Source organism: Apium graveolens, chromosome 9 (assembly GCF_009905375.1).
Source record: "Apium graveolens cultivar Ventura chromosome 9, ASM990537v1, whole genome shotgun sequence".
Taxonomy (NCBI): Eukaryota; Viridiplantae; Streptophyta; class Magnoliopsida; order Apiales; family Apiaceae; genus Apium; species Apium graveolens.
Window position 1 is genome coordinate 80,320,972 of NC_133655.1, and position 13,166 is coordinate 80,334,137.

A 13,166-nucleotide genomic window follows, 5' to 3' on the forward strand; every position below is an offset into this window, starting at 1 on the left:
CTCGGCTCATTTAGTTAAACGAGCCGAGTTCGGGCAGAGGTTCCGACTTATTTAATTACTCGAGTTGTCTCGGCTCGACTCATGAAATTAAATGAGTCGAGTTCGGGTAGAGATTTAGGCTTGATTAAGTATAAAATTAAACGAGTCGACTCGTCCGACTCGTTAAAATCGGCTCATTTAACTAGACTCGACTCGTGAATTGAATAATAACTAGAGTTTGGGCATAAATTTAGGCTCATTTAACTAAACGAGCCGGCTCGAGTCGATTAATCTCTGCTCAAATTACGCCCCCACCGCCCGAATTACAGCCCAAACGGCGGGCAACAAAATGAGAAGACTTTGACGCACACAAATACAATTGTATAATTTGTGAATAAACCCCAGTGGCGCAACAATGAAGAAGAAAGAAAGCAAACAAAGCCACGCGCCGCCGATGGTTGGCGGCATAGTTGAAAAAGGTTTCTCTGATAATACTCCACTCGCCCCTTCCTCTTTCCCACGCGCCACTGTCCTGCCTTTTCCGGTCGCTCGTCATCGTTCTCACGGCCCAGTAAGCCATCCTTTCCCCTAAATTTATCACTATTTATAATCTATACTATATATATATGTGATTTTATACATATATACGTGTGATTTTATACCTATTTAATGCTTTTTTTAACTTTGTATTTGTATGATTATATGTTTATTTATGTTTCTATTGTTGATTAGGTTAGTTTTTGGGTGTATTATGTATCGTGTATGTTTCCCATAGCATTTTATACCCAGTACGTGAGTGAGTCTACTGAATATTTTCTATATGTTTTCGTTGTATTATTCTCCGATTTTGTGAAACACATTTTGCATTTTTTGTTTTTAGCTGAGGGTTTTAGTGGCGTTTAGGTTAGATATTGGTGCATGTTTTATTTGTGACAGCATCGGCCACCTAAAGTACTAAGTCTCTGGTTGTAGTTGGTTTGTCGTTTTTATTTGTAATATGTTGTGTTCTTTTTAGTTGTGACTAGCTTATATGTTTGTGTATGTATTGTTTGTTCACAGCATTGGGGACCTAAAGTGAGTGATTCTGTTGGACACTTGAATGGTGAGGATGAGAATGAGGACGATGATGATGATGATGGGCAAGTGATGGCAGCGTTTGCGGAGCCAGTGAGGAGGAAAGAGAAGAAAAGTGTGGATTTTAGTCGGTGGCGAGAGCTAATTAGTGATAATGCTGGTACCAGTTCGAATAAAGGAAGTAATAAGCTTTTTGCGGAACCTAAACCTAAAGAGCTAAATGGAGTTAATGAGGGAAATAGAATTGATGAGGATGCTGGTAGAAATAGAATTGATGAGGATGCTGGTAGATGTGTTAGTTTTGAGAATGCTGTTCAGGTAGAGGGAGGAGAATTGGAAAATGATTCCAAAGAACAAGATGTGGAGATGGAAAGTGCGGATTTTTCGGAGAAGGGTGTGGTGGCAGAACTAGAAGATGTCTCGGATATGAATATTGATGACATGTCAACTGATGTGTGCAACGAACATTATTCGAGTGAGCGTCTGGCATATAAGAACCCGAATAAAGCGATAATCGATGATCATTACATGATGGAATCTCTCAGGAATTCTGGTCATGGTAGCAATTACTTAGGACTTAGAAAAGAACCTAAATCCCTCGATAATCAAATTGATGACATTGATGCTGAGAATCGTGCTCGTCTTCAGAAAATGTCAGCTGATGAGATTGCCGAAGCACAAGATGACTTGAAGAAAAGGCTAAACCCTAAACTACTAGAGAAGTTAAGGAAAAGGGGGCAGAACAAATTAAAGAAGCAAAAGAGTTCAACGTCAGATGTAATGATTGATGGTCAAGTGGAAAACCTTCAGGATGAAAATTTGACTGATAAACCTACATTTCCTCTGACTGAGACATCATATAATGGGACAAAAACAGATTCAGTGAAGACGCTAGCTGACAGCCCATTGCTAGTTAGCGACAATAGTTGCGGTCCATGGGATACTTGGAGCAAAAGGGTTGAATCTGTTAGGGAACTGAGGTTCTCATTGGAGGGAAATGTCATTAATATCTCTGGTAGGGACTCACGTGGTGTTAATTATTTGGAAGTGTTGGTTTTACCCTAGAATATATATTAATTTTATATTTCATTCAGTTTTTGCATCTTTGATCATGTTCAATACTTGAGATGCTATTTATACAAACAAGTTGTTGACAGTTCTTCTTTGTTTATGTGAAGGTATTAAGAGTGGATATAGTGCTCGAAATGTATCAGAACGTGACCTTTTGCGAACTGAAGGTGACCCTGCAGCTGCAGGTTACACCATCAAAGAAGCATTGGCGCTTATCAGGAGTGTGGTTAGTTTTATACAACATTTTGGTCTTTATTCGTTATACACACAACACATAATAATGTTGTTAGGACTTTCATCCATGAACCTCTTTCGGGATGCAAATTTCAGGTTCCTGGGCAACGTGTCCTCGCATTGCATTTACTTGCATCTGTACTTAATAGGGCATCAAGCTGTATTCTCCAAAATCAAGTTGGGGCCACCTGGAAAATATCTAACACCGACAGACTTGCTGACTGGGAGGCTATTTGGGCTTTTATTCTTGGACCAGAGCCAGAGCTTGCTTTTTCACTTAGGTGAGTCTCAAGTTAATTTTTTTTTTTTTTATCATTATTTACTTTCAAGGTTTTAGTATTACCACATCTGTAATGACTACATCATGGATCTTTAAGGGAATTCATATATCTATACTCCATAGAGAAATATGTTCTTGTGCTATGTAAGTATCACCCCCCCCCTTTCCTCTCCCTCTCCCTCTCAGTGTCCCACTTTACATACAATTTCAAAAAAATATACACTCTTTATATGTATATCTATATTCTATGTTAAATTTAGTTATTAAATTAAGCGTATATGTATTTTATGTGGCCAAAGTGAAGCTCGAACGACACTACATCTGCTGTGTCGTTTCGTGTGTGTGTACTTTTCCGTTTCGTGTACCTAAAAGTCCAAATGATGAGGAACGAAAACAAAGGATTAATATGTTATTATATTAGTTTATATTTGTTTAGTGTAGAGATAAATAATGTATTAATCTATACGTTTCATTTGTGGGGCTAGGAGTTTATTGAGTAAGGAGTTTATTTATAATAAAGCCCGATTGTTGATGGGCCTTGGCCCATTAGGTTATTTTATTAGGGTTTCTATCCCCCAGATAAGTATTGTAATCCTCACATTATTACTTAGACTTGATTTTGAGATATATTGAATTGCCGAATTGGGTCTCTTTGTATGGGATGCTATCCATAATCTTCTCTCCCTTCCGCGGTTGGGAAATCCATGGGGTAGTGGGTGTTTTGCGGTTCAGCTAGCCAAGTTTATCTTTTTGTGTTTTTATTATTCTATATCGTGTTTTCACAAGTTGTCCTGCATCACCAAACCCTAACACTAATCTTTTATGTCGTGTACAATATTTCATTGTCAATGCATGAGTACAGAGGCATGCAACTGTGAGTTTTAGATGAGATCCTTGACCTGACATTAACCTTGTAGATTTTCTACAGTGTTAGATTTATATACTTGGTTGATTGCATTTAGTTTAGTCAACAAAAATGTGCCTTAGTTCAGAAGTCTAAGCGGTTAGGTCTGCCTTTCTAGGCCAAGGGTAAGATAATTCTGCAATTATTTCTGGTGTGATGCATGAGTTCAGAGGCATGCGGCTGCAAGTTCTGATGAGATCCTTGAGCTAACCTAATTTGGTAGATTTTTAGTTGTCTACTTAGTTTGTTTTGTGTACTTGGCTGATTGCATGTGGTCAACATTGGGCTTAGTAAGCTTTTCCCTCGATGCAGATTATAGGACTGAGGTAGAAGTCAGTCGATTGTCTGAGGTTTAATAGTAAGCTTGCATTGATTTATAATGAAAGTTGATATAAGTACAAATTAAAGTTAAGTATTGATCTTATGAGTAGATTTAGAGAGCATATTGTTAAATAGATTTAACGGTGTCACATTATAAGACGATGAAGACTGAAATTGTCAAAAGATGTGATTGTGTTGTCTTGTTAACCTTCAACTTCTTTTATTTGCAGGATGTCTCTTGATGATAACCATGACTCTGTTGTTATAGCTTGTGCCAAAGTCATTCAATCCGCACTTTGTTGCGACATCAATGAAAGTTTCTTTGATATTTCCGAGGTAGAGTATAAATTCATGGTTTCCTAATTTCTTTGTCATGTACTGATTCTTACTTTGCTACACATGTTCTTAGAAAACAGTAACCTGTCAGAAAGGTGTCTGTACTGCTCCAGTATTTAGAAGTAGACCCAGAATCGAAGATAATTTTTTAAAAGGTGGCTTGTGGAAGTATAATACTAAACCTTCAGATCTACTTCCTTTTGATGACAAAACAATGGACTACGAAGCTGAAGGCGGGAAAACTATTCAGGACGACATTGTTGTTGCAGTACAAGATTTGGCTGCGGGTTTGGTCAGAATGGGGATTATATCAAGAATCCGGTATCTCTTGGAGGTAAGCATTTTAAAAGGATGTGAAAATTTTGAAAACTGTAGCATTGATCTTTGAAGAATTTGAAGTAATGTGTGTGCCGCATGGTCATATTTCTAACTTACCCAAGAGCACGTACTTGTAGAAATATGAATTTTCCTACTTTAAAGAGCCTATGATGTCTTTTCTCTAGGGGCGTATCTTCTTTTGAAAGTTGGTCAAAGGCTCACCGCCGCCAATTGCGTTAATAAAAAATCTATATTGATGTTACCTTCAAAAACAGTTACAACAGGCGAGACATACACTTTTGCAATATTTTTCTATGCTTTTTCTGGTAAAGGTTTGCAAAATACCACCTTCGTATTTGGTATGTAAATTCGTTTAATCCTGTATGTTGAGTAAACTTATGAATTATCTGGAGAGCCTTCCTGCATCAAGTAATATAGTTGCACTAGTTCATGATATTTTAGCATGTCAGCAATACTTGATGGTAAAGAAGCATTTTGTGGAACTTTATCTGCATGTCTTTGATCTGGTATTTACCATTGAACTTAAGAATTTTTACAGTTTGGTAAAAACTTTGTCACTTGTAAATTCAGGTCGACCCTTCATTTGTTCTAGAAGAATGTGTAATCTCCATACTAATAGCCATAGCAAGGCATTCCCCGGCTTGTGCAGATGCAATTATGAACTGTGAACGACTTGTTGAGACAGTTGTTAAAAGATTTACTGTGAAGGACCAAATGGAGATCAATTCCTTCAAGATAAAGGCTGTTAAACTTATGAAGGCAAGCCATTTGTATACTTAGCTTTCTTCAGGATTCTATAACTTCTAATTCATAATTTAATTTTGGTGTTTTTTTTTCAATTAGGTTTTGGCTCAATATGAGAAGAACTGTTTGAAATTTATAAAGAATGGGACTTTCCAGAAGATTACTTGGCATTTGTATCGATATACATCCTCCATTGACCACTGGGTGAAATCAGGAAAGGAGAACTGCAAAAATTCATCTGATTTGCTGGTTGAACAACTTCGTTTTTGGAAAGTATGCATTCGGTATGGTTACTCTGTATCTAATCTTACAGATCTGCTCCCTTCTCTTTGTATCTGGTTGGATGTTTCCTCCCTTGAAAACGTGATTGTTAACAACATCCTTGATGAATATACTGCCATTGCAAGCGAAGCTTACCTTGTTTTGGAGGTTCTTACTAGACGGCTTCCAAACTTCTATTCACAAGTGGAACTAGAAGAAGTTGACACAGAAGACAAAGAAACATGGTGTTGGAGTCATGTAGGCCCACTTGTGGAATTAGCTTTGAAATGGATAGCATTTAAGAGTGATTCACATATTTCTAAATGCTTTGAGTGGAAAAATGCAACTAGGAACAATTCTGTTATGAAGAATCGGACTGAGATGTCTCTTTTATGGGTAATTTCATCGGTCATGCACATGCTTTCCAGTTTACTAGGGCGGGTCATTCCAGAGGACACCTTTAGTCTTCAGGGGGGGCACGTTCCATGGCTTCCGGAGTTCGTTCCAAAAATTGGACTTGGTGTAATCAAACAGGAGTTTCTCAGCTTTACACAGGTTACCAACAACTACTATGGCAAGGATCCTTCTCGGTGTGGTTCTTTCCTCCAGTATTTATGTCATCTGAGACATGAAAGTGAACCTGAGATGATGTTTGCTTCTGTAGTCTGTCTTCAGGGATCAGTTCAAGTTGTTCTTTCTATTGATAAGCTCATCCAACTTGCGGACATGCATACTACATCCTTTGAGGGTTTCAGCATCTCAAGAGAAGATAAAATACTTGCGGCTGGAATTTATAAGTCTTCCTCAGTCGAATTTGAAATGATGCTGATAACTTTCATGAACTTAATTGCTTCTGAATGGCAGTGTATGCATTCCATTGAGATGTTTGGTAGAGGTGGTCCTGCTCCAGGCGTTGGTATTGGCTGGGGTGCTTCTGGTGGAGGCTTTTGGTCCACAACAGTCTTGTTGGCTCAAATGGATGCAACTTTGCTCATTCACTTACTTGAGCTATCTCCAGTTGTGTGTGATAAAGATCCACCAAATTCTGAAGAGATGAGATCTACTATGCAGAAAATAGATTGTGCATTGTATATGTGTTTAATCTCAGGGCCAAATGACAGATTCTTGCTGGATAAGTTGTTAGGGTACTTGTTTCAAATTCCTGTCCTTAAGTGTCTTGATCTCTGTGTCAGGGAATTCAACCAAATCGGGTGGCAATATGAAGAAAACGACTACCAGCAGTTTAGTGATTGCTTAACATCACACTTCAAGAATAGATGGCTGTCCCTGAAAAAGAAGTCGGGGGCAGAAAGCAAAAACAGTCATTTGGATCATAAAACACCTAAAATGAAAAAATGTAATCTGGACACCATTCACGAGGATTGTTACACATCAAACAACAATGGTCAAAAGCATAATACAATTTCTATGGTAGTGGAATGGGCTCATCAGAGACTGCCGCTTCCTTCACATTGGTTTTTGAGTTCACTCTCAACCATTATTGACAGGAGTACTGAACTTTCTCGTGTATCTGGTTCACTAGACTGTAAACAGAATGCTTCCTTACTTGAGGTTGCGAAAGGTGGATTATTCTTTCTTTTAGGTATTGAAACAATGTCAACTTTCCTTTCTCCTAATTACGAAACATCTTTTCAACATGTGCCACTATCATGGAAATTGCATTCTTTATCGTCAAGCCTGTATGATGGAATGGGTATTCTCGAAGACCAGAGCAGAGATTTGTATGAAATTTTGCAAGATATATATGGACAACTTCTTGATAAGTCAAGGCTCGTACATAATGGAGATTTGAATAGTCTAGAATTGCTAAGGTTCCATTCAGATGTTCATGAGAGTTACTCTACATTTATCGAAACACTGACAGAGCAGTTTGCTGCTGTATCGTATGGTGACATGATTTATGGTCGGCAAGTTTCTATGTATTTACATCGTTGTGTAGAGGCTCCTGTGCGACTAGCTGCTTGGAATTCCCTCTCTAATGCTCGTGTTCTTGAACTTTTGCCACCTATAGAAAAATGTATTGCAAAGGCTCAAGGGTACCTTGAACCTGCTGAGGTATTTCTATGAATTTTTTCTATTGCTATTGTCCTGGGGGCTTTGGCTGATTTATAAGTAACATTATTGCCGTCCATCTTTAAAATGAGACTGGAACCTCTCTATTGATAAGTGAAACTATTAACTGTTTAGTATAGTAAGGTTTTTTTTCTGTCAACAAATATATAAATGCAAAATCTGCCCACTTGATTCCTTGTATGAACAAATTTTACATGACCACGTTTGATATGCTGTTATGCAGGATAATGTGAACATTCTGGAGGCTTATGTGAAATCATGGACGTCGGGTGCTCTTGATAGATCAGTTGGTCGTGGCTCAGTCGCATTTACATTGGTTGTGCACCACCTTGCCTCTTTAATATTCGGAAATCCCCTTGGTGACAGAGTGACAATAAGGAACAAACTAGTTAAATCCCTTTTGCGAGATTTCTCTGGTAAAAAGCAACATCAGGTACGAAACTTTTTTTTTTTTTTTTTCTGTTTCTTTTGGAGTGGGCACACTAACAAGTTTCCCCTGTTGGCCTGTTCTTTTGTTTGATGTATGACAAAATTAATATTTGGCTTCGGTAAATAGTTCTTTTAGGGATAGCTAGTTCCACTATTGCTCCTTGTGTTTTAGGGGAAAAACCTGGGCAACTTGAGATCTGTGGCTTTTGTTCATGTGTAATACAGTTGCTTTATGAAGCACTGAAATATAGATCATAATTATGTAATTTTTGCATCTTTTATTTTTCTTTGTGCAAAATATCTTCCCAACCAAATTATGCGGTTTATTAATTGTTTTTTCCTCCTAATACAAACTATGTAAACAAGATTGTTTTCCCTGAAATGTTATACTAGTGTAAACAAGATTGTTTTCCCTGAAATGTTATACTAGATCACATTTGATATTTTGTTCACTTGTCCATTTCTTTGGTCATAACAGAGAATGATGATGGATCTTATTCGATACAAAAGACCATCAAATGATCAGCAACATGGGGAAGAACTTATAGGGCCACAGATGTACGAATTTGGCAAAAGATTTGACGTGCTGAAACAGGCCTGCAAAGGAAGCACCTCACTCTTGATTGAGGTAGACAAGCTAGAGTCTAGCTTTAGAAATTAGCAATTTTGTCTTATGACATTCATGTACAGAACGAGCTTGCTAACCAGGAATAGTTTGAATTATAAGAATATTGAAATTTCTTTTGTTGGAAATGTAGCCTTCTCCCAGCTCTACTTCACTTTTTACCACTACTTCTAGTAGGAGATACTGCATGGTTGTTTTTTAGTGTGAGATCTTTTTCAGGACCTTAGTAGCATGTAGGCATAGCTTGAGAATGTAATTGCGTTTTCTGCTGCATACCTGCAGACTGCAGTGTCCTGTTAATAAACATTGCATCATACTTTTCTATCCTATTTTGCCTCTTGATTCTTATTCGCGCCGGGTGCTCAGCAATTTCCGGGTCCAATCAGCTGGATCTGGATAACTGTATTAGTCTGATATCATCATCTAAATTGATCGTAAGGTTTAATGCGTAGTGCTAGTTGCATAACACAATTTTGCAAAAATATTTAGCAACTTATCTGTTTTTATATCAGATTTTTTTGTCTGGACAGAAGCTTTATACTTCCCTTTGAAAGTCTACTATGATTGATATTGGAAGACGCCACAGTATGCGCTATAAATTTATGTTTATATAAGTTTGCAAATTTGACTCAAAATAATCATCAATTAATTTAATTTATTCATTTTATTAAAGTCGAAAATTGAAAATAGTCTGAAACTGAAAAATGACAACACATGCTATTTCAGGCTTCAGATTATTCAGATTATTAAAAAATTTTATTTGGCTCACGACATGACTACTAAAACTTTCTATTTGGCCCGGAATGGTGATGAAATCTCGCTTTGATTTTTTGAAGACATGACTACTAAAACTTTCTATTTTGGCCCGGAATGGTGATGAAATCTTGCTTTGATTTTTTGAAATAAGAGCATCACTAATGGGATGAGCACTTAGCTAAATATGTATCAAACATAGCTTAAATATATATTTTAGATATAATATAAAAAGTTATTTGCTTCAATGGTGCATTCCCCTTACCTAAAAATTTAGTCAATCTCTTGGCTATATTTGTCGAGTTTCTAACGACCTGTATTTAAATTACACATAAGCATGTTCAAATAATACATTATATTTATAACAACCTGAAATAATAAAATACTATTTTTAAAATATAGTCAATCATTATAACCAACGCTACTGGAATAAATAACCTTACATATTCAGTAAATTGTTAGATAATCTCTATTTCAAATTATTTTAGCTAACAGTTTAATAATACGGTTAGAGATGCTCTAACTCAAGTAGGGGAATCAAAACGATATTTTATCATATGATTCCGTGAGGTAAATAAAAAAATTTAGTAACCATATTGAAGCCCAAACAGAGTTGTAGCCTCCCGTGTTACCATTTTTCAATTCCGGCTATTTTTAGTTTTGACTTTAACGAAACAATCAAATTAAGTTAATTGATAATTATTTTGAGTCAAATTTGTAGTTAATGCCCTATTTAATTTTTTTTTAAACATAATCAATCACCCACTTAATATTCGACCCTATAAATTTGTGGGTACCAGCATGCAAGACAAAGCATCAGACTTGGAAAACAGTCTATTCAACAGGATGAGCTAATATTTTATAACTGTCTTCTTGCTAATTTCGTTACTTTATAATAATGGACTTTGGAGGGTGATGGTAAAAAATATCATATTTTTAAAAATTGGTGATCTAAATATTAAATTTGATATATGCGGCCAAAAAGATATACGCTTTCTCTTATTTTTTATCATAGGAAACCTGTAACCGCTATCATTTGAGTGCGCACTAGGTAAATCCCACGGGTTCACGCGATAACATGCAAATGACGTAAATCAAGATAAATCGCACTTAAGCGTCTGATTCAGATTGGATATTTGAAATTGGCTATCTGATAATGGGTACTTATCCTATTTTTTTAAATCTAAAATACGCTTTCTGATAATAGGTATACAAGATTCAGTTTCTCAGGTTCGATATATGTCCTAATAACCATTCTCAAACTCTGTATTTAAGCTATTTTTTAAATTTTTTATAAAAAACTTAATTTTACACAAGAAAATAAGAATTATTTTTAAAATACCTAGTCTGAAAATGGCCAAAATATTGAAAAGAGGTATTATTGTCACTTATCCAAAAAAAAGTTTTTTTTTGTCATTTTTTCGACCGACTTTTGATGGATTATTATTATTATTACTAATATTTTGATGAATTATTATTATTATTATTATTATTATTATTATTATTATTATTTTGTCATGCCGCATAAAATTTAGCAAACTCTATTATCGATACTCTTAGATATCTTATAATTCAAATTACTTGTAGTTATTAGCCCTGTACATCAAAATTATAATTATTTTAGAGAAAAGTTAATGGTTGTTCTAAAATAGGTGGGATTATTGCAAATATTTATGAATGATTCGGACATTAACGAGTCAAATGAGAATTTTTCAAGTTATACATGAGATACATCCATTCGGGATTCATTTGGGATTAGAAGAAATAACAGAAGCATTTAACAATCGAAGATTAATTATTGTTGGTAAGTACCGTGTTAATATAATCATGAGCTCAAGTTTGACACCATTTTTAATTACTTCTAATTTATTATATTAATATTTATGATTTTCTTTATTATTTACTTTTATCACACATTATTTTGTTCTGTACTAAACAGAGGTTCTTCACGAAAACAACCTAATCATTCTTCCAAATATGAGCATGATCATCTTACCCTTCCCGGACAATACTCTAAGCGGATATACTAGATAATGATGATGATGATTAATACCAAAAAGTAGTATGTAGTGCATTATTCAAATATTATTTCAAATTTAACGAAATCTAAGGGCAAAATTAATAATGATTATGTTAAAATAGGCCCGCAATGGTTGACGCAGTTGGTTAAAGAGTGGATAATTATCCTTTTGGTCACAGGTTCGAATCCCACGGGTGGATAATTTATGATTATGCCTCCTGAACCCGAGCTGTCACTGGACTACTGTGTGAGCCCGTGTGCACCCGAAGGGTAGCGGCTGCAGTTGGGGAGTTCAAAAAATCTGAAACCCGAAATCCGATCCTCTCCGGAAAAAAGCCTGAAAATCCCGATACGGAAAAAAGCCCGGACCAGTTTGACCCGGCCCGCGGGCCTTAAATGGGCCTCCTTTTTTCTCGAAAATCCGGTCCGGCCCGAAACCCGAAAAGTCCGGATCTAAAAAAGCCCGGATAAAAGCCCGGCTTTTTGAAAAGCCCGATTAAAAAACCAATTTTTTATATAAAATTTAAAAATATACAATACTTTTTTTATTATTTTTCAAATATTATATTATAATATCAGAAGCAATTAAGGTATATATGATTATTTATATATTATATTAAAAAATAATTATTTATTTCAATATCTAAACTACTCTATCTGATATATCAAGATATTATTTCCTCCAGTATTTACTCATAATTTGAGTTATAAAATATAAAAATATTTTTTTAATATATAAATAAAAAGCCCGGTTCGGCCCGGCCCGCGGGTCCAGAACGTACTTTATATTTCTTAGGAAGGCCGGTCCGGCCTGGCCCGATATTTAAAAAAGCCTGGCCCGATCCGTTTCCAAAAAACCGGGTTTTTTAATGCCCGAATGAAACACGGCCAGATGGGCTTTTTGTGCATCTTTAGATGCGGGTTCTCTACGATAAAAAAAAATAAATATAATTGCTGCTATAATTTAATGATTTTTTATGCTAAATGGCACCGTATTTTTAGTGGTTTGTTCGGAACCTTGTTTCAAATTTTAATACCTTCTTAATGCAATTACTTTTGAATATAAATTTAATTATCTATCAATTACCCCACACTTGCAGTTAAATACTTTATTCATTTTTTTTATTTTCTTTACTTTTTTATGAGTTGGCAATAATAATAGCTCTATCGATATTTTGTGCTAAACATAGTACAAACTATAAAATTGTATGCTATTTTACCACAAAGTTCAGCACATCAAATGATATTTTTTTGTTATATATAATATAACTGTAACACAAGATATAACACATCATTGAAAATGCTCTAAGTAATTCTCATTTTTTAATTCATATTGAACTAACTTCCAAATACTCCATAACTTCATTTATCTACTTGTCTCTTTTCTTTTTCCTTTTTTCATTTTTTAATGAGCTAAAAGATTAACATAATACTATATTTTCTTCTATACATAGCACAAATCATAGATTTTTTCTATTATAGCACAATATCTAATACGCTATTGGGTTGTTGAATCTTGTTTTTGATACTATTATATAGACATAGAATCTAATTTAGCATAATATTTAACATGCTCTCAAAGTTTGTGCTATACGACAATATCTATACTACTTAACAAAATAACATAATATTAAAATTTGTGCTGTACATAAAATAAATTGTAACATTCTGCTAAATTTGTTCGCATCACTGTGTTTTTGAA

General features: G+C 35.3%; 1 protein-coding gene across 1 annotated transcript; it reads left to right on the top strand.

Annotated features, from left to right (window-relative positions):
• Nucleotides 1-301: 301 nt before the first annotated feature.
• On the top strand, nucleotides 302-9,039 carry LOC141687038 (transcriptional elongation regulator MINIYO). Its single transcript, XM_074492179.1, has 10 exons — nucleotides 302-550; nucleotides 1,039-2,068; nucleotides 2,232-2,350; nucleotides 2,455-2,639; nucleotides 4,094-4,199; nucleotides 4,273-4,533; nucleotides 5,109-5,297; nucleotides 5,382-7,619; nucleotides 7,861-8,070; nucleotides 8,545-9,039. Exons 1-10 carry the CDS (start codon nucleotides 395-397, stop codon nucleotides 8,725-8,727), a joined length of 4,677 nt encoding a protein of 1,558 aa, XP_074348280.1. The 5' UTR covers nucleotides 302-394; the 3' UTR covers nucleotides 8,728-9,039.
• Nucleotides 9,040-13,166: the final 4,127 nt, after the last annotated feature.